This window comes from Cnephaeus nilssonii (assembly GCF_951640355.1).
Source record: "Cnephaeus nilssonii genome assembly, chromosome: 2".
Lineage (NCBI taxonomy): Eukaryota > Metazoa > Chordata > Mammalia > Chiroptera > Vespertilionidae > Cnephaeus > Cnephaeus nilssonii.
Window position 1 is genome coordinate 101,423,794 of NC_137073.1, and position 25,541 is coordinate 101,449,334.

A 25,541-nucleotide genomic window follows, 5' to 3' on the forward strand; every position below is an offset into this window, starting at 1 on the left:
GAATGTTTAGAATATGTGGCTTGTGACCATGAAATCCTAGTGACAATTAGAAAATACCCTTACACATTTCTAAAACGCCCCTTAAAGAGGCACTAACCTTTCCATTAAGAACCATTGACCTAGATGTTTGGTGTAAAAACTAAAATTTTGTCGGTGACATTTTAATACTACATCAACTGTGCCTTAAAATTGAACTAGAAAGTCTAGATGAACCCTGATAAAAATTCCCTGGTCTACTCTTTGGATCTCATTTTATGAAATTTCTCCTTCCTATTCTTGAGTGTAGACATCAAGTCAGTCAATTTAGGGAGTCAATACCTTCATCCTCTAGAAGCCTGGTAAATCTATAAGCATTGCTGATAAATCATAGGATAGAGTTTATTTTTCCTTCTGCCAGTGTCTGTTATTAAGATTCTGTGCCAAGCATCACACTCCATTATTTGATGCCTTCTTTATCTGTATATGCAATTCATCAATGTCTGTCAACCTAGACTTCTGACCCACTGTCCAATTCTGATCAATAATGCTGAACCTTTTTTCTCTATGACCAACCAGCCTACATTGAATTTAGATATTTTAGTAACAGGTTGTGACTTCTGATTTGTGCATGTGGGCCTTTACTTAGACACGCCACCGCTCTCTGATTGTTTCATTGAGTCCACTCCCAGTTCCATTGCATCTCCAAGAACCTCAACCACTGCAGAACCTCAACCATTGCATCTCCAAGAACCTCAACCACACTCTCGCTATTCCTCTCCTTGCTTTGCTTCAGCACACTAGGTCCTATTTCCTCATCATGCTGCCTCTGTCCTGGCATAAAAAACAAAATCCCTTGAAGACATTGAGAAAACATAGGAGGAAAGGAATTGTCAACACCTCATAGCATATAGACAATTAGAAGGAAATGAGGATCTCTGAATGTGGTTATCTCCTCAGTGGCTTCCTTTTCTTCTATCATCCAAGAATCCCAATCCTATATAGTAAAAGCCCAATATCCAAATCAACTGAATGGTGGAACGACCGGTCGCTATGACACGCACTGACCACCAGGCGGCAGATGATCAATGCAGGAGCTGCACCCACGGTGGTCAGGGCACTCCCACAGGGGAACACCACTCATCCAGAAGCTGGGCTCAAGACTGGTGAGCACAGTGGCAGTGGAGAAAGCCTCTCCCGCCTCCACGGCAGCGGTAAGGAGCAGCGAGCAGGTGGGCAGTAAGGAGCAAGGTGTCCCGGACATCCCCCGAGAGCCAGGCTGAGGAACCCCCACCCCTCCAGTGCATAACTTTCATGCACCAGGACTCTAGTTTATACATAAACACCTCAAGGATAGGGATTTTGTCTTATCTATTGTTCACTATCGGTTCTCTAAATTTTGCCCAGTGTCTGAACCACAGTAGAAGCTCAATATACATTTGCTGGTAAATGAATGAATAAATAAACAAATGATACCATCATTTCAGTAGTAGTTGTATTAAAAGGTAGTTTGTGGGAAAGTGTGAAGTTTTTAATCAAATAGTGAAATGACCTGAACATTGATCCTAGCTAACATGTTTAATTCCAATTAGTTAACTATCTGGAAAGTCTTAAAAAACAGAGTAGAATTCTCTAGTAACAAATGCATATCTTTTATGACCAATAACAGTGTTAATTAGCCCCCCTCCATATATGTACATACATGTATAACATGGATAATTATTATGACACTACTGAGCTACTATTCTAGAGACTTTGATTTAAAATTTAAATTGTATATTCTAAGGGAGTGTCATTACTCTATTTAAATGTGGGCCATCAACAGTGATCACTAGCATAATTTATGTCTGAACTTGAGAAATTTCCATTTGTTTATCAATGGGTAATTCACATTAAACATTATAGAAATATTATGTTCTATTTGAACTTCAACAGTAAGATGAAGTACTACATTTTAATTGCTTTGAATTGATCAAGGATCTGCTCTCCTAACATTGGTATATTTTAAACTATAAAATATGATACATAAATTTATAAAAATATTCTAATTATTGGGTTTTATTCCTAAAATTAATTAAAACTTCCATATAAAAATATATTTGCCTCAAATTTTGGAAAGTGATTTGAAAAATCAAGAGTTAGTATTTAGATGTGATTTCTGTATCACATAAATGTATTGACATATAAACAGAAGAGACAATAAAGATTTCTCAATTAGCATTGAGATCTATAATTTTAAGAGAATAAGCTAATAATGTTCTGATCTCTTAATGAATTGTGGAATTCAGAACATTCCTTTTTACAGGAACTACCAGAAGTAGGAGGCAAAAGATGGCAGTAGTGAGTCGTTCCAAGATCTAACACTACACATGATCTCTTTACTTTTATTTTTCAATATTACCCACTTGTGCATTTAATAATATCTTAAGTTACAAATTATTTTAGAAGAATAAAAATCACAAATGCCCCAATGGAATCAGGCACAGAATAAAATAAATCAAAGTAGTCAAGGGCATCACTGATTTCCTTAAATACCCACCTCACCCTCCCTCTAAAGAAGTCTATAAAGATTGTCTATGGGTTATTTCCAAAGATCGCAATTATAAAATCAGGTGTATGATTGCTAATCTCAAAAAATGACTCTAAAAAACTTCAGAAAACAATTTTATTAACTTAGATCTATATAGGCACAAAAGACATACACTATCTGTATAGTGTCTATGCATCTATTTCAAATTTAATCCAAAATGTAACTGATATGTGCCCCCCACCTCCCGCAAATGACTTCTTGAGTTAAAAGATGCAAAGAGGAGTGTCGATTTAAAAAAAAAAAATCTGACTGAAGCTAAGGTGGGAACAGAGAGCATCCTTTAAAAAGTAATGTGGCCTAATGGATACAGTGCTGCTAATTCGTCTTGTACCAAGTACTCCACAGTAATTGAACTGCCTTTCTGACAACAAAAGTAACAAATATAGTTCAACATGTGCTGAAAAATGGCCCTGCAGTGTCTTCCCTCACAGGATTCGGGGCTATTTCAATATGGAGAACTACTTTGGGAGGGGAGACCAAGCCAGTACATACAGGTCCAGCCTGGGGGTAGGGGGATTAAAAACAAACATTTGCACTGCTATCAAAAGTCCGTGTGTAATCTGCTGCTCCTTGCTTTTACCTATTTAACCTGTCTCAAAGTCTCCTCCTTTGCTCTTACTTAAAGTTACATTTTAACTTACTTCAAAGTATAATAAAGAATAGCCCTGAATAAATATTCAAGTCATTTGCCTTTGCTGGACAATGTCTGCTGACACAAGAGAAGTACTTTCGTTGCTGAGACCCATCAGCCCCCAACTCCCTCTGATAACAATTTCCTGCATTCTTGTCTGCTTATCTGGGTCTCAGAAACCAGCTCTGGGGAGGGATGGAGTGGAGAGATCACAACCCCAGACAGTCTTGTCTCTACAGGATCAGGGATAGTGAGCTGTGGCCCAATTAGGGGGGCCACTTGCCCTGGCCCCTGGGCAGGCTGTGCTCTGCTTGGGTGAAGGGGCAGGTGAAGGCCCAGAGGACTTCCTTGCCACATGGCATGGGTCTTGTTTCCTAACGAGACTTTCACTGTTCACGACAGTGATTCTACTTGCTGTATTTCACAGCAAGAGAGGCATGGATGGAGTCAATGAGCTGTCAAACCATGAGACGATCGAGAAAACCAATCTGAAAATTAAGAACGCAGTCCAGAGCATATAGAAAGACTATGGGAAGAGAACAGGTGAGGGTTTCCCTTTTAGCCCGGCGAGGGGAATGAGGAGGAGGAGGAGGAGGAAGAGAAAGTGGCAGAGGTGCGGAAGTAGAAAGAAGGACGAGTGGGAGCAGCGGGAGGAGAGCCCTGTCCTTGAAATGTATTCCAGGTCCAGACTAGACGAGGGTTTTCTTGCTTTCAGAAAGATTACATCCACTCCAGATACAAAAATCAGAGAGATTTTGTTTAGGGAGAAAGCCTTTCCATCTGTGAAAAGTATGTTTCATCTAAGCACTGGAGGGGACTGCAAGATTGGACGGGCACTGTGGGGAAGACTGTGTGCGGATGGATGTCCTGCCTTCTTTGCTCTAGAACCATAGGATTTGAGAGCCTCCTTCTCCACCCAACAGCATGCACATTCACAAGCTATTCTAGAACCCCCTCCGCCCTTGTCCCTTTGTTTGCAGGCTGACAGTTGCCCCACCACAATACACAGTCGGCATCTGCCACAGGAAATGAAGGAACCGGCCCTTCGAGAACCGGTCCCAGGCCTTCCCCGTCCCTTCCAGCTCTAGCCGGGTTCCCCAGCATCCTCCCATCTCGGGGCCAGGGCGTGTGTTCCCAAGGATGCTCGGCCCTCTCCCAGCCCGCGTCCTCCTCCCCTCTCTCCTGCTGCTGCTGCTGCTGCTGCTGCCTCGAAAACCAGGAGAAGTGGAATGCGCACGGCGAAGCCTCGCGCTCTCGCGGTGGCACTGGGCATGCTCGGTGCCCAGGGCAGGTTTGGGCGGCGGGGCGGACGCTTCCTCAGTCGCCGGGCGCCCGAGCCGGCCGCCGAGGCATAGGTGGAGGTTGAGGCTGCCGCGCGCCGCGGGAGGAGCCTCGCCCTCGGCGGCGGCGGCGGCGGCGGCGGCACAGGTGGCGCGGGCCGCGCGCTGGGCGCAGCTCGGGAGCGCTCGGCGCCGGGCGCCGCGGCGGCTGCAGGCTCGCGCCCGTGGCGGCAGCCGGCCGAGCGGAGCGGAGCGGCGGGCGCGGCGGTGGCGGCAGCTCTCCCAGCCCGGCGGGCGGCCGCGGTGCCCGGAGCCCAGAGGAGTCTCGAGGAGCCCCGAGGAGCCCCGAGGAGCCTCGAGTCCGCGGAGCGCGCGGAGCCGGGCAGGGGGCGCTGCGCTCGCCGCGCTCGGAGGGGCCGCCGGGCCGGGCGCCGCGCACTCGCGTCGGGAGCCGCCTCTCCCCCGCGGCGCTCGCCCCGGCTCCCCGCCAGCATCACTTGTCCCGCGGCAGCGCTCAGACAACAAAAGCGGAAGATGCTGCAGTTGGGCAAGGTCAGGACCTTGCCCTGAAGCCGGGCGGCGGCGCGCACGCCTTTCCCCGGACTGAGGAGCTGTCGCTCGTGGCGGGTGCATGTTCGCGAAGAAGAAATCGGGCGCCGCGCCGTTCGGTGAGTTGCCTGCGCCGGGCTGCTGGGGCCAGGCGCGTCCTTCTCCGCGTCGTCCTCCTCCTCCTAGCCGCCGGTGGGGGTTGGTCCTGGGCTCCGGCTGGCGGCGGCGGCGGCGGCGGCTGCGTGGTCCTGCCCGCCCGGGGGAGGACCGCGGTCGCTCCGGGTCCCCTCTCGGAAGACGGCTCGGCTGGGAAGGGGGGCCCGGGGCAGTGCCTTTCTTGGAGCGTTTACCAAGTGGCTTCTCTGCGTGCTCCCCCTCCCTGCCACCCATCTCCCCCGGAGGAGGAGGCGTATATAGGGCAACACCAACAATACTGCTCCCTACCACCGTCCAGAACATACACGCTGCATATATGACGTCCCTAATATAGAGGAGAAGACGGGGTGGGGGTGGGGAGGACTTCCCTCCGGTCTTTTGCCCTTATGTTCAATGTCATTATGATGTTTGGCTAGAACAACCTGGAAATACTTAGTCATATGCATCCATGGCCGTTTCGCCGGTCCCCCGCCGCTTGCCAGACCCACAGCCCCCTTGGTCTATATTTAGCGGCTTCCAAGCAAGCATTTTTCAGCTCGATTCACAGGTTTCGGGGGCTTCTGCGTCCTGACAATAGATAGCGAGGTTCTGGAAAGCGCCACCTGAAACCCAGGTTTGGAGAGCTGGGGCTGTGTGCGGAGGGGGATTGCGATGCGATGCGATATTTGGGTGACCGGTAATTAATGGCCGAAAGGAGAGCCGCTGCTCCTTTTTTGCAGACCTGCCTCTGATTCTGGTGTGTAATGTGTTTCCATCGATTGCTACTCCGCTGCTTGGAGCCACCACGTTCAGAATTAAGTCATTAGACGTGGTGCAGCCTCCCTGGTCTGCATGGTAGGAAAACAGTCTCAGGGATTGTTGGCGTGCGTGCGTGTGTGTGTGTGTGTGTGTGTGTGTGTGTGTGTGTGTGTTTCCCACAAAGAACAGTTACTTCCCAAACGCCTAAAGTTGTGTTTCGCTGTAAATGTGGGGGCAGTGAAGGGTGTGGGAAAAGAGAAAAAGAGAAGCAGGTTGTGGTGGTGGTGCCAAGGTGTTTTCCCCCTTGGGTGCCTCCTTTGAAAGGTCTGATTTGCTTTGGCTCTGAAGGTGGTAGTCACAGGCACGCCTAATGTTATCCAGTAACTACGTTGGTTTAAGAAGAGGGGTCTGCTAGACAGACACCTAGTGCTGGGCCTGACAGGCAAGGATGTTCACTTTTAGGAACTATGTGCCCAGTATTCTAAACGCTGGGAATTTTCTGCAGGGACTTCCGTGGAAATAGGGAGGTGCTGAAACTACCCAAGAGTTACCTCATTGTGCATCCCTAACAGTCGCCGCTGAGGCTGCTGCTGGTAGTTCAGTTCATCTCCTTGCTGTTACTAATTCACCTACAGGATGAAAAGATTTTGGAGCTGCACCACTTCTAAAATCCCATGAAGTGTTTAATGCGACCACGATCGAGTTACAGGGATGAAACTGCATGATCCTGGGGGCTCGCTCTCGAAGTATGACAGATAGGGGTGGGGAAATCCTCACATATGGACTAGCTGCTTTGAACCGCTATAAAATCTCTTTGCCACATGCAGAATCCATTTTCTCTGTTTTGGGGAGAATGCTAAGTGGCATCCTTACTGGTTGGTCTGTGGGTTAAAAGATCTGAGGGCTTGAATGGAGATGGTTGCATTTGGAGTCAGATGTTGAAATTTGGGAGTCCTGTAATCATACAGCTAACACGTCTCAGCATTGCAGAACAGTTAGGAAGGTTTGTACAGCGTGAGTTAAGTGGATAGAGTGATTCGGTTTACCAATATTGCTTTAGTTTCACCTCTTCCCACTCGAGAACTTTACAGGAGCACTTTGAACATGCTATTTTGCTCGTTGCATTGCTTTAATATAAAATTTCTTTCAAAAACAAGCAGTATGTGAAGTAGATGTCCATTTTTCCCTTTTCTCATTTTGAGTCTGAGGTTACAGTTTTAAACATGGTTCTTAAAGGGCTAGTAGATATTGTTCTGTGCCTATGTGTGCAGACAGAGAGCAGCTGAGAGGCATGGGAAAAACTACATGTATTGTATACGTGAGTTTTATGTTATGTTGTGGATTGAAAGTGAGAGTACCTGATTGAATGGCAGTTATAGTAGTTACATGAGGTTGTTGCTTTAATAAAATTGTCATAGCCTTGTGGAATGGAGTTATTTAATTTGGTGTGTGTTTGCGTAGTTGTATAACCTAATCATTATAGATGTCACTAATGTTTTCGTTGTAATAAAAGTCATGCACTGTCAAATTACAGTATTTCCATCAACTTCACATCTTTCACAGTAGAATACAGGCCAATTCCTTCTCCCAGTGAAATGATTCACCAGAGAGAAAAATGAAATTCAAATGATATTAGTTTCGAGATGCAGTTTATATTTTTGTTAAATAATTTCTAAGGGTAATATCACTTTCATAATGACCATTAAAATTAAAAAAGAAGTAATAATATTCTGAAATATAACATTAGTTTTGACATATAATTGAATATACAGTGCTCTTCCTGAAAATGTTATAGAACTCGCTAGTCACTGTTGTGCTTTATCAAAGTTGTCTTCTGTGTAGTATGCATGCATGAGGCAGAAAAGAGTTCTCCAGAGTAATTTCATCAGGTTGTCCTTATGTAAGAAACATTAAAGTTACGTTTAAAATAATTTATAGTAGTTTGTCCATAAAGCCAGGTATACTTTGAATGAACTAATGCATCTGGTTGTAACCAGCCAATTGAACTAAAATGGGAAATGTTGCCAAGTGCTCTTTGATTTTTCTGATGATTAACCATAAGAAGATAAGGAGCACCCATTTATGCTTGTTTCTCTGTGAACATTATTTTCACTTTTTTAGTAGGGAATTAGTGATGCTAGTATCACTCTTTCTAAAAAGTTTCAATTTAAAAAAAATAAAGATTGGTTGAGAGTCCTTTCACTTGAACGCTATAATTCAGAGGATAAAAAGATACCTAGAGAAAACAGGCAGATATCTTTAAATCCAGTACTTCTGTAGATGATTTGGTACATTGGGTCTTTGCTGGCTGATTTACAAGTCAAATTCCTCCCTTGGTTTCCATGATGGGTTTCATCATCCATATTGTGAGGGTGTCCTCAGGGCTACATACTCTGATGGCTTTGTGATACGTGGTATGTGGATGTGGGAGAAAAGTTAATTTGAGTGGGAATAGTTCATGATACTTGTTGCTGGCTTCAAGTTTATCTGATTATGTGCCAAAGCAACAGCTTTTATATTAATGTAAAATATTAAACATGTCATAGATAAATAGTTTCTATCACATTGTCTGCCAATCTAGCTTACTGATTAAATAAACTGCCTGGTTGGGTTTAATGAATCCAATTATATTCACAAACAGTACTTTCAACACAGGAAACTCACAGATGTATTTTATCATACTGTGCTTTTAGTCCATTAAAAATGTTAAGACTGATAACAAAAATATGCAGTTATGACACCTCTAGTTGTTTATCTTTTGATCACATAGCAGTTAAGTGTAATTTCAAGCTCTGTATCATGGTTAATTGATTTGTAGGAAATGTCCTAGCCATATTAGGATATTGAAGTTATATTCTGTATCAATTAGTTTTTGACAAATTGGAAAAAATGGCTAAATAAGTGAAACAGTGTTTTCTAGAAGCTTCCTATGTGAGACAAATATTCACCTGTATCCCTTGGCGAGATTTTTGAAAAGTTATCTGTAAAAGGAATTACATATATCGAAATTTATTATTCCATTAATTGTAATTTTAAGTCACAGATATATTTCTAGAGAAAAGTTGAGCTCTGCCCTACAATGAATATATATAATATTGTAATATATATTAAAATATTGGAATATATATATATAAGTGTAATGCTGTTTTGGATTCTGTTTCTGGTAGGTGCCGAGTTGTGGAGAGAGCAATGGCTTTGGATGGATCCTAGCTCAGTCTCTTCTTAGCTCAGCCCTTGGCCATTTATGTGATACTCAGATTTTAGCTCAGTATTACTAGCTATAAAATGGGTACAATAAGACAAAAGATAGGTTTTGGGATAAAGTAAGTGAGTATATAAGGAACTTGTAAATTGTAAACATTTGTAGAAACACAAGCGATCTATATACACATATTAAGATGGACACTGTGCTTCATTTATGTATCATAAAAATAGGTTCTATAATAGCCGCTGTAACAAAGGCTATTAAGTAGAAATATTCTCACCCTACCCATATTTTAATATTACTTCATTATGCATATTTGCATATAAAATATATCAAATGTTCTACTCTGCAATGTAACAATATGTATATAATATGTATATAATATTTATGTATATAATATTTAAGTGAAAAGAGAAGTAAATGACACATCCCAGCATCATTATTGAAAAATATTTCAACCTAATAGAAACAGCAGAACTTTGATACGCTTTGTTTTTTTAACCCTCACCCAGGGATATGTTCCCATTGATTTTTAGAGAAAGAGGAAGGGTGAGAGAGAGAAACATAGATGGGTTGTCTCTCGCACGCGCCCTGACTAGGGATCAAACCCGTAACTTTGGTATGTGCTCTGATTGGGACCAGAACCCGCCACCTTTTAGTCTGTGGGACTATGCACCAACCAACTGAGTCACCCAACCAGGGCAGAACTTTGATAGTGATTAAGATTAAATTTTCTACAATGATTAATATGGTACAAAGGATAATATAGACAATTTAATAAGCATCACTCTTGGTTGAGGTCAGATGTTAAATATCTGCTCTGCTTAGAACCACGGAGCATGAGTTCCATCATAATGTCATTGTGACAAAGAAAAGAAACTATTTGTTTATCTAACAAATAGAAGGCCCACGGCATCCCATTCCCCTCCCCTCCACCTCCTGTTAAACTCAAGTTCTTAAAAAAATAAAGTGTGTGCATTGGTACCTTTTTGAAATAAGTGGTCATTTTCACATATCATTTCACTCTTAGTAGCTTCAGTGAAATATCCAACTGCTCTGGGCTTGATCACCCAGCTCCTGCAAGGTAGAGCTCCGATCTTCAGCAACGTGATTTTATTATAATAACGCTTGGATGTACCTGAGAATTTGCTATAAACTGTGACCTGTGTAACAGTTGATAATTTATCTTCAGTGAGAAAAACATTTTGACAATAAATTTCGTTATTTATATTCAAATTTATGTGTTGTTGTAGGAACTGCCAATTATAAGTTACCAGAGTAAAATACATGCTGTAATAAAATACCTTTCTGTTTTTTCGGATGAAATAGGCAGGTTAGTCAATTATGTTTGACTAAAAAAATGTAAGTTTCAAAATTTCTACAAGTTTTGAGTGATACAGAACAGATTAATAAATGGGTTGTTTGGTTTATAGTGTTAGATTACAGCAATAGTTAATTCTATCATTAAGATTAGTATGTTGTTCTTTATAGGTAAGGGTGGAATTTTTCTTATTAATAACAGTTTTGTCTAATGTGGTTGTCACACTGCCCTTAGAAATTTGATTAAATATATATGTATTAATAAACATGCATTTAGTAACAGGTTTTATATAATTTACTAGTGGCCCGGTGCATGAAATTCGTCATGGGGGGATTCCCTTCAGCCCAGCCTGCACCCTCTCCAATCGGGGACCCCTTGGGGGATGTCCAACTGCCAGTGTAGGCCCAATCCTGGCAGTTGGGCATCCCTCTCGCAATCTGGGACCACTGGCTCCTAACCACTCACCTGCCTGCCTGCCTGATCACCCCTTACTGCCTCTGCCTGCCAGCTTGATTGCCCCTAACCTCTCTGCCTGCTTGCCTGCCTGATCACCCCTAACTACCATCCCCTGCTGGCCTGATCTCGCCCCCCAATGGCCCTCCCCTGTCGGCCAGATTGCCCCTAACTGCCCTCCCATGCTGGTCTGATCTTGCCCCTAACTGCCCTCCCCTGCCAGCCTGATCTTGCCCCCAACGGCCCTCCCCTGCTGGCCTGATCTCGTCCCCAACTGCCCTCTCTGCCTCAGCCCCCACCACCATGGCTTTGTTCAGAAGGAAGTCGGATGTCTGGAAGATGGCCAGTTGACCCAGTCTAAATAGCATATTACCCTTTTATTAGTATAGATAGATTATATAGGATAGGATTGCTTAAATGGGGGGGTGGGGATCCTTTTTCAGCAGGAGGAGATGCTCTTGGCAGACAAAAATATATAATCCCTATAGCTGGACTGATAGCCAGCCATATGCACTATACTGCCAAACCAGTTATTAAAAAATTGAACTGCTTTCTTACAACTTACACCAAATAGATGTTGCCCTTAAAACCCCTCCTCAGCCCCCACCTTAGGTTCTGCCTTCACAGTTCAACCAGATTAGGTTCTGATTGGTTAGTTTCTAAGACAGTCAGCATCAAAAGCTCTGCCTCATAGGCAGCCATTGGCTCCACGCACTTCACCCAGATTTGGTTCTGATTGGTTGGTTTCTATGCCAGTCAGTGTCAAAAGCTCCACCTCCTAGGCAGCCATTGCCTCCTCGCACTTCACCCAGATTTAGTTCTGATTGGTCGGTTTCTATGGTATTCAGTGTCTCCGGGCCTATCTCTGGGCCTGATCAGAGAGGTGGGGCTGATCAGTAGCCCCTGCGGAGGCCCAGAGAGAAAGAGAGAGGCAAGTGCTGATCAACAGCCGCCATGGAGGCTACGGATCAGACCCTTCTTCTCTCTCCAGGCCTCTCTCTTGGCTTGGTTTGAAGCCCCCTCGGCAGTCAGTGCTGGGTCGCTGTGCCTGCAGCTGCAGCAGTCAGCGCTGGGTCGCCATGGCAACCCAGCGCTGACTGCAGGACTGACTTCCGGTTGGTCGAGCCTTTGGTCGTTTTGGACGTTACAGACCCTGGGTTTTTATATATTAGAATTCTTTTGGTTTAGGAGTCTCTTCATAATCTTATGCAACAACATAAACCACAGAAAGGTATATATTTACCTTAAATTATAAAATGAGCAGAAATGTGGATTGTTCGGTATTTTTAAGGACCTCAATAAATATCAACCCACTAACCCTTCCAGGTTTTGAGAAAGTGGGAATATTGGAAGAAAAAATATAAAGGCATGGCCATCAGAGTTGAAATGCTAGTTTTGATTAGATGTAGTTTGGTATGATGCCAAAGGACATCAGGACACCTTGACCTTCTCCCCGCCACGCCCCCTCCCCCCCCCCTTCACACACACACAGGGACAGAGCTGCCTCTGAGCCCTAAAGCCCAAGCCTTGATCTCTCTAGGCAGAGAGACCTCCAGAGGAAGGAAGATAAGCCAGCCTGGTCCCCTTATTCTTCAGAGTCAGGGAACGTGGAGGGCTGGGGCAAGGCCAAAACTATTTTATTAATTAAGTTCCCTTCACCTGGAAGGAAGCATCCCAAGTAGGAAAGAAATGTTCCTCAGTGACATGGTGTACAAAGAATTCTAGTTGTAGAATTTGAGATAAAATAGCTTTCACAGTATTTTGCTTAGTACTTGAGCTTTTTAAATATTTCATGGTATTTTGACACCATATCAGGAATTATCAGGGGAGTGTCTAATGCCCTGGCTGATTTATAGAGAGTATGGTCCATGAAATTCAACTGATTTATGTATTGCCAGCTTTATAATAACTCATTCTCAGTATTTCTTCCTTACTCTCCATGCTAGATCTTGACTGCCAGTAATTGGATGGCTTTGGAAGTAGTGAGAATTAGGCATAAAAAGGAAAAAGTCAAAATCTGACTTCCCAAACCATATATAAATGATGATCCATGCAAGCTTTTATCCATAGCACTTTCTCCCTCAGTGTTGATAATTAGAGTTTGGCTGTCATTTAATATTTTAACTTTAATAGGAGCAATCATGGACACCGTCAATAAAGAGGAAAAAATTGAATTTCTAAATAGACATGATGTTTTATTTGCCTATGAGCATGGCTACTCAACCAAAAAAAAAAGGCTCACTTCTTAAAATAAATTTTATTCTTCTCTCTCAAATATTTTATTTGGACTTTCAAACATTAGAGTAACATAGCAGTTATTACCTTCAATAACACAGAATAATTTAATTTCCAGGAAGAGCAACTTCTTTGGCAGCAAACCGTCTCCCAAATATAAAAGAGCCAAAATTCAGTCTCTCGTCTCTAACACAGTCCTTACTGGTGCTGAGCATGTTTCTGTTTTGGAGTCCCTGGGTGAGGGAGGTGGTGGTGGAGTTCTCCTGAAAGGCACACCAGTGTAATGGGCTGTCTCAGAGACTAGAAATCATGTCACATTTACCCAGGACCTGAGGTGGTGCAGGACGTCGGGGGCACATATTGTGTGGATGAGATTATCTGGCTTGAGTTGGGTTGGAAAGAATAATGTGAAATCCATAGTAGGTGCATGGATATATCATGGCACCTCTATCCAAAGAAGGGTTATGCAGCTATGAATTATCTTTTCAAAGAATAATTATAGGGGAAGGATTCATGGTACTGAAGGTTAAGAAGAAAGTCAAGGCAAAATACTGTATTGAATATGATACCCAGAATACATACCCACACACGTATCCACACAAACACAAGAGCATAGCATTTATGGCAGGGTTTCAAGTGTTTTGTTCTTTTTAGATTATATTTTCATCAAATATATCATAGTTTGATATATATTGCTCAGAAAAAAAAGCATATCCTTAAATTTTTGAAAATAATATTATATATTTGCTTTGGGATAAATTTCATTAATTAGCATGGAGTGCATCTTCTGCATACTCTAATCAGGCCTATACCTAGATTTTCTTTTTTTAAATTTGAGACATACTGAGTAGGTTTAGCAAGCTGATGTCTTCTTGAGAACTCTATGGCACTTGAGTGAACTATTCTTTTTTTTTTTTTTAATTCTCACTCGAGGATATTTTTCCATTGATTTTAGAGAGAGTGGAAGAGAGAGGGAAAGATGAGAGAAGTATCAATGTGAGAGAAACACATCAATTGGTTGCCTCCTGCACATGCCCTGACCAGGGCCGGGCCAGGGAGGAGCCTGCAACCAAGGTATGTGTCCTTGACTAGAATCAAACTCAGGACCCTGCAGATTGCAGGCTGATGCTCTGTCCACTGAGCCAAACCGGCTAAGGCAGGGAACTATGCTTTTTCAAAAAAAATGTGTGTGTTTTTTTCTGATTTCAGAAAGAATGCAAGCTCATTAAAAATTTGAAAATATAGCCCGGCCAGTGTTGCTTAGTGGTTGAGCATTGACCCATGCACTGGTTCGATTCCCAGTCAGGGCACATGCCCAGGTTGTGGGCTCCATCCTGAGTAGAAGGTAGCTAACCTATTTGATGTTTCTCTCTCATCATTGTTTCTATCTTGCTCTCCCTCTCCCTTCCGCTCTCTAAAATCAATAAAAACATATTAAAATTTTTTTGAAAATATAGAAATGATAAAAAGAAGTTAAAGTTTATGCATAAGCTCAAGCCCCAGAAATGACTATTTTTTTTTATCAGAAATGCTAACCCCTACACATTTTTTATTTAAAAGATTTATCATATTCTGTTTTGTTACTTTTTAATGTGTAAGGGGGCTTTTAATTGGTATTCATTTTTAGTGTTTGGGTTTCATACTTTTTGTAACATCATTTACTTAAATAACTTGCTACTTGGGGGTATTTTCTGGCAGTATATATGATGCTGTAATTGAAACTAAATAGTTTTCATCAGGTTATTTCTGCAGATTAATTCCAAGAACTCGATGTTTTCAAGCCTGCTACCCTGGCATGTGCCCTGACAGGGAATAGAACTGGAGACCTTTCGGTGTATTGGACGACACCCAACTGAGATGCAGAGCCCGGGCTGTTTTTTTGTTGTTTTTTGTATGAGATGGAGTCAAAGATTTCCTTGAATCTAAAACTAAATCTCTGACCTCCATTACTAAATGGTTATAAAATATCCCACAGTTGTAAAGATATGCCATTGGATATTGTCCATTGGAAGAATTCTCCTTTATTCATCATTGGAAGTAATTCCTGTTATCTCTTTATACCACTTCAAAAATTGTCATACCTAATAGCTCAAAAAAACGGTTCCTGTATGTTCTTCTTTTTCCTTTTGCACAGATATTTGCTGTTTAAAAGGGGAGTAGAACGGAGCCCTGTTGTTCCTCAGAGATTGAAGTCTGCACAAATGTCCCCAGAATATTATTTTCTCTCATGGTGGGCTGCTGAGTCTGGCACCTGGGAGGCTTCATCAGAACAGTTTTAGAAGTGTGAACTGTAGCTGGCTTCCATTTTCCGAGCATGTTTCCTTAAATACTTTGAACAGAATTTCAGAGAATTCTCATCGCTCTAACTAGAGCCTGTCAATAGAAAGAAATCATGTGTAAGTCATGAAGAACCACCTTTAATTTGGTTCTTATTCTCAGAACTTTTGAAGGAAGTACAGAAGGGAAGTTCCTGTCCCTCATTGCGTTTCCTAATGAGTAGCTAAGTGCGAGCCACTCAAGAGGAGATGCTGCTCATGCTTATAGCAGTTTCAGAGGTGGGTCTTTTTTCCTTACACCCCTAAAATCTTCTTTCTGTGGCTGAGGGCGGGTTGCATGACACATTGTATAGTGAGTCCATAGTTCTTGAGCAGCCGAGCAGATTCATGGGCGCCCTTAGCTTGTCCATGTGAAACCCAGGAAGGAACAGAGTGTGAGAGGAGAGCAGCAAGAGGATGGCTGGGGAGACTGACGCTTGCTTGGGTGAAGAGTGACGGGTGACAGCCTGTGGGCACAGAAGACTGTGTTCTGCTGACTCTGATAGAGGGGGTGGGAGTTTGGGTAACACCTAGTGAAAAGTGTGGACGTTTTAAGTAAGAAGAAGCAAGTAGCTTGAATTAGTTTTGGCAACAAAACTTTTTTAATGGGCTGGTCGATTGCTCATTGATTAATCCATTCACTCAATAAGTTGTGCTGATGATAAGTTGGGAAGAAGCCCTAAGTTATAAATAGTAGCGAACAGCGTGCTACTCCAGAGCTAGAAAATCTGTCCCCATCCGTGTAGTTTAGCCATTTCCTCTGGCTGAAGGGTGGTGAGCTACTTCTGTTCCTTCCAAACTAGGACTTCAAATGCAGGTGGCTATTTCCCATCATAGGCCGGACATTCTTTCTCTTCTTCTGTGTGTCAGCTCTATTAAAATGAAGTAATTGCTATAGAGCTCGAGCTCTTGTAGTGCTCTACACAAATACTTTACACAATGTAATATATGAGTGTGTGTGGCTTCCTGCTGGTGGCCTGATAGGTTACGCATTTCACAGGGGTGCAGTTATGCCTACAGAATGGCAGGTGACACGCAGCCGCAACTGGGAGAGCAGCGTGACAGCTGATCAGGTGAGGCCTGGCGTTGAAAAGGGTGTGGGAGGAAATACAAGCAAAGTGATTCTTTTGAGTTTTACGGCATGCTACTGGTTGCAAGTGTTTTCCCATATTTCACCTTCTGAAAGTGAGGATCAGAATTCTGAAAACAACGTAACAGATTTTTGAACCCAGAGTAGCATTTGTCATGTTCAGTTATTCTGAGAAGCTCCTTAGTTGATACCCACCCGAGTTTAAAAACACGTGCTATTTCTCACAGTTAGTCATCATTCTAGCTTAATTGGCAGGTCCAGGATGTGGTGGCTAGATGCGTTTTTCAGTCATGACCCAAAGAAGATGCTCTTAAATGCAGCTATTTTCACAGTTTCTGTCAATGTCCTTTATGCTTACACCACTATATTTGGTGCCCATGTAATTTTCTTCTTCTTTTTACTTTTTGGACTGAATTGCTTGGTGGTCCATAAGGGAAAATTCTATTACTTAGATAGCTGCTCATATACTGTCGGAGTAATTTCAGTTTTTCTGCTGAATAGTTTTAGTATAAGTAGAACATTATTACCTACTAGAGGCCCGATGCACAAAAATTCGTGCAAGAGTAGGCCTTCCTTCCCCTGGCTGTGGGCACCGGCTTCCTTCCGGCACCCGGGACGTGGGCTTCCCTCCTCTGGCTGCCAGCAGGTACCCGGGACCCGGGCTGGCTTCCCCTGGGCCACCCACAGGCACCCGGACCAGCTGGCTTCCCTCCGGCCCCGGCTTCTTCAGGAAGGACGTCCAGAATGACGTCTGGAAGATGTCCAGTCTAATTAGCATATTACCTTTTTATTATTATAGATATGTTCCTTGCTAACATGTCTTTGATGATAGATATCACTGGTTATTTGGCAAAAGGTAGGGTTGCTTCTACATCCAGGAGGCATTGAGAAGGGCAGTCAAGGCAGGTGGGTTATCCCTGTATATGCACATGGTCCTCAACACTTTGCATGTGGAAAAGTTTGCCGTCATCCTCAAGAAGCTAAGCTGCCTGTGCATATTAAGCTAAATATATAGATACAGTATGAGATTTCAGGTGTTGCAACGTGCAGATGTGTGATGTTATACAGAATATCATGTCAGAAGAATTTAGGAAGCTGTTTGTGGATCACCAGGAGAAGATGATAGAACATTTTGACAGCAGGTCAGTAGACTGCTCTGTAGCACTGAGTGCATAATTGAGTACCATGCTGAATGGCATAAATACTACCTCATTCCAAATGTGAGAATATGCCATGTTCCCCTCAGTCACAGAAGTTAGGAAAATGTGTCCAGTGGCTTGTGTGTTGTGATGGTGCAACCTGACTGTGGAAGGAAATGAGAACACTCTAATACAGTGGTTGGCAAACCGTGGCTCGCAGGCCACATGTGGCTCGCGAGCCACGGTTTGCCGCTCTGTTGACTAATGAGTTTGCCGACCACTGCTCTAAAAGATGGTCTTAGTTCAGGCTGCCATAACTGAATACCAGGACTGGGTGGCTTAGACAACAGATACTTGTTTCTCACAGTTCTGGAGGATGGGAAGTCCAAGGTCAAAGTGCCTGCTCATTTGGTTCCTGGTGAGAGCTATCTTCCTGACTAGCAGACAGCTGCCCTCTTTTTATGTCCTTGTCCAGCATTTCCTTGGTGCATCTCTCTTTCTCTCTCTCTCTCTCTCTCTCTCTCTCTCTCTCTCTCTCTCTCTCTCTCTCTCTCTCTCTCCCTCTCTCCCCCTCCCTCCCTCCCTCCCTTCCTTCCTCCCTCCCTCCCACCCTCCCACCCTCCCTCCCTCCCTCCCTGCCTCTTATAAGACCACCAGTTCCCTCATGAAGGCCTCATCTCCTGACATAATCTAATGCTAATTCCTCCACAGGACCCATCTCTTTGAAGGTTGGTCATTAAAATTACTTTAAAATTTATCCTATACTGATGTAGTACAAATAGGAACTCACAAATATTAATACAAATATTAATGCATATCTGGCTTCTAAGTGGATGCCCAGGTAGGATAAAATTTTAATATAGAATAATAATTGAATCATATAACAGAATATGTTGAAATGGGAAGATGAAAGACAAGCTATGGCTGCTTAATGTCAGAGATCAATGTGATTGGTTAAGAAGCTAGTGTGTTTCCATGTACAGACGGAAAAGGATGCTTCTACCTATCAGGCTGGTTGTTGCATGATTCCTGGTGTCCTCAAGTATAGCAGGCTGTTTTCAAAGGCCTCTTGTCTCATATTAAATGAAATACAAATATGCCAGGAATTGTGCTGCTGGAGGATATTAAGCTTATTTTTAGAATAAAAAATAGACCTGTACAACGTTTGTGTTTTCATAGAACAATAATTATCATCGTAAAGAAAAATAGTGGGCTATAAAATAAAGGGAAATGTTGATTTAAATGATAACTTTCCAGACTTTTTAAAAAAAATATCAAGACATACATTATTTTAAGAGAAAGTATTGGTATTAAGGGAAAATTGTGAAAAATATTATATATAATTATTGGTATTATTAAAGAAAACTTGTGAAAATATTATATATAATTATCAGGAGTGGATTTATTTTCTCAAGGTGAATTTGTATTACATTTCCCATTATATTTAAATTGAAGATGCCATTTATGATTTGGAATATTGCCAACTGAAAGAAAAGTTAATTATTTGAAATTAATACAAAATGATCCAAATGTCACACTTGACATAAGACCTTGAATGATATATGTTGAAAATTTTGTTATTTGTTTTATAAGGAGTAAATATTGGTGCCAGGGATATGGAGTTTTTTAAAGGCTACATAATAAAATATCAGCCAATTTATGTGACTTCAGTAGTGGTATTTTAGTAATTACATGTTTATTTTTATTTCATCTCATACAGGAAATAGTTAATATTATCAGGAAAAGAAGTATTTTGCTTACATCAACTTCCATATCTCAGATTTGGATGCTGCTATCACAAAAATACCCCCCACCCCCGTTCTTTTGATTTAAATTAGCTATGCCTTTAGTAAAATGCAGGAGATTCTTGCAGTTATTGAACTAATATCACTAGGTTGGGGAGGCTCCTCTTACATAACAAGAGTATTTTAAATAGGTTCCTTTGATTCTTAATTTATTGCCACTCACTCAAGCAACAATTTGGATTAAGTTGTTTCTTGGAGCACTGTGTTGGCTCCAAGAATATTTCTGCATCTTTAACTCTGAATCTGTCTGTAAATCATGTCTTAAAATCACTGACATAGCTTAGTGTTGGAGAGCAATTTGGGGATTTGTCACTGAAAGTGTGTCATCTGTGTGAATGCCCAGATGCTGGTCACCCCATGAGCTCGGTGGAAGGTGGCATTCTGGCCCCTTCTCACAATACTCCGCTGCACTGTTGACATTCAGCATGATGTCTAATAACTTCAGCTTTTGGCTCTAAGTCTTATGCAGAGAAGGAAATGGGAACTTTCACACCTGATTGTTTTCCAAGGGTAGTACATGCTTCGGAAAGCCTGTTAGTTACAAGACATTTTGGGAAGTTGAAAAACACAGACCCAGGTCTAACATAGCTGTGTTGTTGAGAGTGTTGGTTAGAACCATTTGAAATTGCTAACATGCAACTGCCTTTGACCTACAAAAAAATGGCAATCTAAACGTAATCATTAATCTCATTAATCGAGGAGCTAATTAATCATTGCAAAATTACATTTATACTTTTCCCCTGAAATTCACCAGTTAGTGGGTTAAAAACAAATAAGAGATTCAAATCCTTTTGTGTTTCAAGTACTGTGGGACACGTGCCAACCCTTGGGTCATGGGGGAAATCATTGATTGGATTAAGGCTGGCAAGGCTGGAAAGAATTAACTTACGTCCCTGAGACACTTAAAGAACTGTCAGCTGGTCTGTTGGCCCTGGGCAGCAGGATGCAGGCTGTTACTCTGTCATAGGTTAGGTCACTCCTCTTCCTATGTACATCAGTGATTAGCTTTCCTGTTTTCTTGGCCTACCTCTAGGCTTGTAACTGTGGTCTTTAAGCTGCATAGAATTCATTTAAAGGACAAATAAATGTAATGTTCTAATATTTTCATGAAACTCCTTTTCCCCACTTTACTAGTAAAGTGTCATATGCTCGTTCTAAATGATGCCAGAGCCCATATTTGAATGTCATTCATTTATATGATTGAAGCTCCCGAGTCTTGTCCAGACATTTACTTTAGGCTAGATGTGCTGGTAATACTACATTGGGGTCATTAAAATGTACCTTAGTTTCCCAGAATATAAGGAAGCAATTAATAAAAAGTGTCAATTAAAAAATCTGGTGTATACCCTTGATATTATGTGTTGAAAATGGCAGTTGATGTTTGTGACTTCCTCCTAAAAACCTGTAGCCCATTCAGTTATGAGAAAAACATCAGGCAAATCCTAAATAAGAGACATCTAGGAGTGATCAGCACTCTGCAGAACTACGAAGGTCATGAAAAATAAGGAAAGTCAGAAATGGTCACTCAGAGGGAGTTCCAAGAGACGTGAGGGCTAAATGTGATATGGCCTCGAGGGGGGATCCTGGAACAGGATAAGGACTTAAGGAAAAATTAAGTAACTATGAAAACAGTATGGCCTTTAGTTAATAATAACATATTGCTACTGGTTCATTAGTTGTAACAAATGTATTATACTAATATAAAGTGTTTATAATAAGGTAAATTGGGTGTGGAGTATATGGGAATTCTCTGTATCATTTTTGTCACTTTTCTGTAAACCTAAAACTATCCTAAAAGATAAAGGTTATTTTTTAAATTTAATTTTTAGCACTAGAAGGTTTTAAAACATATGTTTAAAGTTTTCAAAGATCTCAGTAAAGGAGAGGACATTTAAGTTTGATTTTAATAGGCTCGAACTGTTATTAAATAGATTTGTTAATAAATAGCAGGTCATAGGTAACTATCTTTTTTTTTATTATTCATCTCCTAGATTTATGATTAGGGTAAGGGAAGGGAGAATAATTTCTCAAAGTTACAAAAAAGCAGTAAGAAAGAAAACCTACTTTATTTTGTCTGATGATGGCTTATTATCTTAAGATATGGATACATTTGCAAAATTTCTCACTTAATGCATTTTGTTTAGTATGTGGCTTTTAGAGAAGTTAAAGGGCATTTTCATCATCTGCTTTGAAAATGTTTTAACAAATAAATGGGAATCTTTACCTTCTTCAGTTTACAAAACCAAAAAATATAGTTTTTATTTTATGAATTATCTTATTGATAACTTTAACGCCTAACCACTAGCCAGCTTACACAAGCTACATAAGCCGTGCTATCCCCAGGTTACAAGATTTAGCAAATGAAAATATAGGACACATAGTTAAATTCAAATTGCAATAAAACAATAGTTGTTTTTATTTTTTCAGTGTAAGTATGTTGCAAATATTACATGGGACACACTTATACTAAAAAAAAATATTAGTCTCTCTTTCTGTAAGTTCACTATTGGTGTATAGAAATGCCATAGATTTTTTGTATCCTGTTACATTGCCGAATTCATTTATTAAGTCTACTAATTTTTTGATGGAGTCTTTAGGAAAAAAAAAATTAGTTGTTTTTCTCCAACTCAGATTCTCTTGGACCTACCCAGGCAGAGTCTCTTGACCACTAGAGGCCCTGCAGTTTTCTGGCTTTAATAATCATAACACCTGGCTGGAGTAGCTCAGTGGTTGAGCGTCAACCTATGAACCAGAAGGTCACGATTCAATTCCCGGTTCAGGTACATGCCCAGGTTGTGGGCTCATCCCCAGTGTGGGGTATGTAGGAGGCAGCCAATCTGTGATTCTCTCTCAGCATTGATGCTTCTATCTCTCTCTTTCTCTAGGAAATCAATAAAAATAAAAAATAATAACAACAGTAATATTTGATGAATCTTTATTGTATGTCGTAGACACACCTTACTTGTAGTAGAAAGCCTCCTTCTTGATTTATTAATTCTTCAACACCACTATTCTTAAATGCTACTTTCTTGCACTAAGCCTTCTAGTCTTAATCTCAGCCCATAGTGAACTCTTATAGAAATTTTATTCTCTATTCACTATGGCGTATTTAATATATTACCTTTTATATTAATCATCTGCTAATTTGTCAGACTGTGACCTTGAAGAGAAAATCGGTCATAATTCTCTAGATACATCATATGAATGCACATAATACCTTAATTACAGATTTTGTGATTGAACCAGGAGGTTGTATAGTCACTAAGATAAATTAGGTTATGCTGCTTTAACAAATAGACCCCACATTTCAGCAGTTACTGCATTTCTATTGCTATGATCTTGCCTTTTCCATCTTAAGCCCTTCCTTTATTTCATTGATCCTAGCTTTAAAAAATGTACTCTCAACATGAAAATGAAAAAGGGTAGACACTGGTACACCCTCAGTATGGGTCGGTGGAAGGTGGGAATAGAAGCTTAGATGATCCTAGTCACTGAGGGACCCAGCCTAATGTCTCCTACATCTCAGTACATTCTTCCGTGATCACTGAGGTAGAGAAAGGGAAGTGGAAAGTTAGGTCATCTGTCACTCAGTCCTATTCCAAGAAGCAGAGTGAATTATGAGCATATGTCCATGCTCAGCTTCAGAGGGAGGGGGGAGCCCAATCCTATGGTATGTCTAGAGAATGTGGAGAATGGGATACTGAGGAACAGCCCTGAATACATCAGAGGAAAAAATGTTGGTGGAACCTTTGAATGAGAGTTGGGCCGCTTACCTGTGTACTTTAATTTTATGGGTTAGCCTTTGTGAGCCTACAGTTTTTATGAGTAAACAAAACTTGCTGCAGCATGCTTGTACATAAAATAAAAACGGGATTTCGTATAAACATAGGAAGAAATGAATAGTAGCATCTCGTTAATGGCACAGAATACAGTGTGAATCATGATCAGAAATAAATATTCTGATAACATGCTCAACTAAAATGGTTGCACACTCCAAAGTCATCTTGCTGGTTTTCGATATTTCCATGAAAATTAACTTTTCTAGTAATGCTGTTCCCAGATGTGAAGAGAAAATCAAATTTTCCTATACACACACACACACACGCATATGCATGCACATATAGCATTTTTTAAAATAAACTTGAAGACCTGATTGCATTTCATTTTGGTGGAAGCATTGCATCCTATCCAGAGACACTTGCCAATTTTAAACACCTCTCTTTCTCATCTCAGTCATTTCCTTGTTCTTCTTGACCTGGTTGCTAACACCTCCAGGACCTCAGGAGCTAGGGTGCTGTGGTCAGATTGGACTGCTCCACTTGGCATTCACCTCTCCATCCCCCTCCATGTGGGCACCGTCTCCATGGAAACCGCAGGCTGCTCTGCAGGCAGCTCTGTTGCGCCAGGCGGCTGGTGCTGGCAGAGGCAATCAAAGAGTGAGGAGGCCTTGAAGAGCCCTGGAAAAAGCTTCCAGTGTAATTGCTGAGACAGAAATGAAAAATGTTATTAATTTGAGACATCCATGCTGGTGGTGAAACTCCCTGGAGGCCGCATCTCTCCTTGCACCTTGCAGATGTGGTCCTCCCACATCCACGTGCTGCCTGCTCCCTGGGGCCCCTGTTTTCTCCTGGGTTCTGAGGAAATTTTGGGAGGCAGCATGGAGGTTGGGCAGGAATCAGTGTCAGTGCCAGGCAGCTGCTGACATGAGGGAACCTGCCATGGCTCTTAGGAAATGATATCTGGACAAAAACAAAACCATAGATACCAAATGTGTGGTTAGTCAGTCTTAAGCTACAAACTTCAGCTCAGGGTCTGGAAATAACTCCCAGTCCCTTTTGCAGGTGCACAAGCTGTAGAAGAATTTTTCTGATATGATTATACACAGTTTGAGATCTGAGTGATAGAACACTGCCAAACCCTTGCTTCCCCTGCATCCTCTAAGCATGGACCTACCCTGAGATGGGAATAAACAGAAGCACAAATGCTGTTTGTTTCTCAGGAGCCTCTGAACCCTGCCCAACTTGGACTTGACCTCCTCTCTGGGGAGCTCATCCTGGAGACAAGTGAGTGAACTTTTACAATAAATGGCACATCTTGCTGAGGAGAGAGAGCAGAGAAGACAGGGAAGAAATTCTTCAGGGAACAAGAAATGAGAAAAATGTGTAGTATTTACAACAGAATGTTTTATAACTTTGTTTTTCATGTTTGTTCATACACACTAATTAGTTTTTTAAAAATTGAATTTATTGGGGTGACATTGGTTTGCAAAACCATAAAGGTTGCAAGTGTACAACTCAATAAGACATCATCTGCACACTGCATCATGCACCCATTGCCCCAAGCAAAGTCTATTTTTCTCCCCGTCTTCCCCCACTAATGTAGTTTTTCAAGTATAAAATGAAAAACAATTCAGAAAAGATATAATCGCAACTCTGAGTATGTTTTTTATTGCTTCCAAAATTTCTGTTTCTTTTGTGTCCCTCTCTCTTAGTGTGTATGAAATTAAGTTATCCTGTAAAGCTCCTTTAAAAGAAGCAAGCTTGAATAGAAAGCTTCTGCATTTCTTTTCTTATATACAAGACGTATTGATTTGATTCTGCCATACAAAAAGTCTAACAATTTTGCACGCTGCTCTTTGGTGCTTACATATTTTTGTTGTTAGGTGGATTTCTATATAGTTTGTAGAATTTGATGTTTATAATTTGAAATTGTATTTTTTATTTCCCTTGTACTATAGCACTTATTCCCAAGTGAAATAAATGTCAGTCCTTCACATTTTGATTCTTTCATGTATTTGAATTAAAGATCACTGATATTTTTCAATATAATATGATTATGATGACAATTATTTTTATTGAAAGTGAGGAATGTTTTTTCAAACTTATTTTCCAGCTGTGGATTGGGCAGTAATATGAAATACAAACTTTTCATTCAAGATACCATAAGCATTGGGGAATGTTTCCAAGCATACACAATTATTAGTAATACTGAGAGTTAAAAATTACTTCCTTATCTTTTGAAAATTGCTTCTTTTGCAAATTGAATATGGATGATTTCT

The 25,541-nt window shown here is 41.3% G+C and overlaps 1 protein-coding gene across 2 annotated transcripts in view; it reads left to right on the plus strand.

The window, feature by feature from the left end:
* Window positions 1-5,014: 5,014 nt before the first annotated feature.
* The window catches only part of CTNND2 (catenin delta 2), a gene marked incomplete at its 3' end in the record, with an annotated part of 782,663 nt that continues 762,136 nt past the window's right edge, over window positions 5,015-25,541 (plus strand). For both annotated transcript variants that reach the window (XM_079800721.1, XM_079800722.1), the window contains exon 1: window positions 5,015-5,145. In XM_079800721.1, coding sequence (XP_079656847.1) covers window positions 5,109-5,145 — 37 coding nt within the window. In that variant the 5' untranslated portion in view covers window positions 5,015-5,108. The remainder of the gene's footprint in view (window positions 5,146-25,541) is intronic.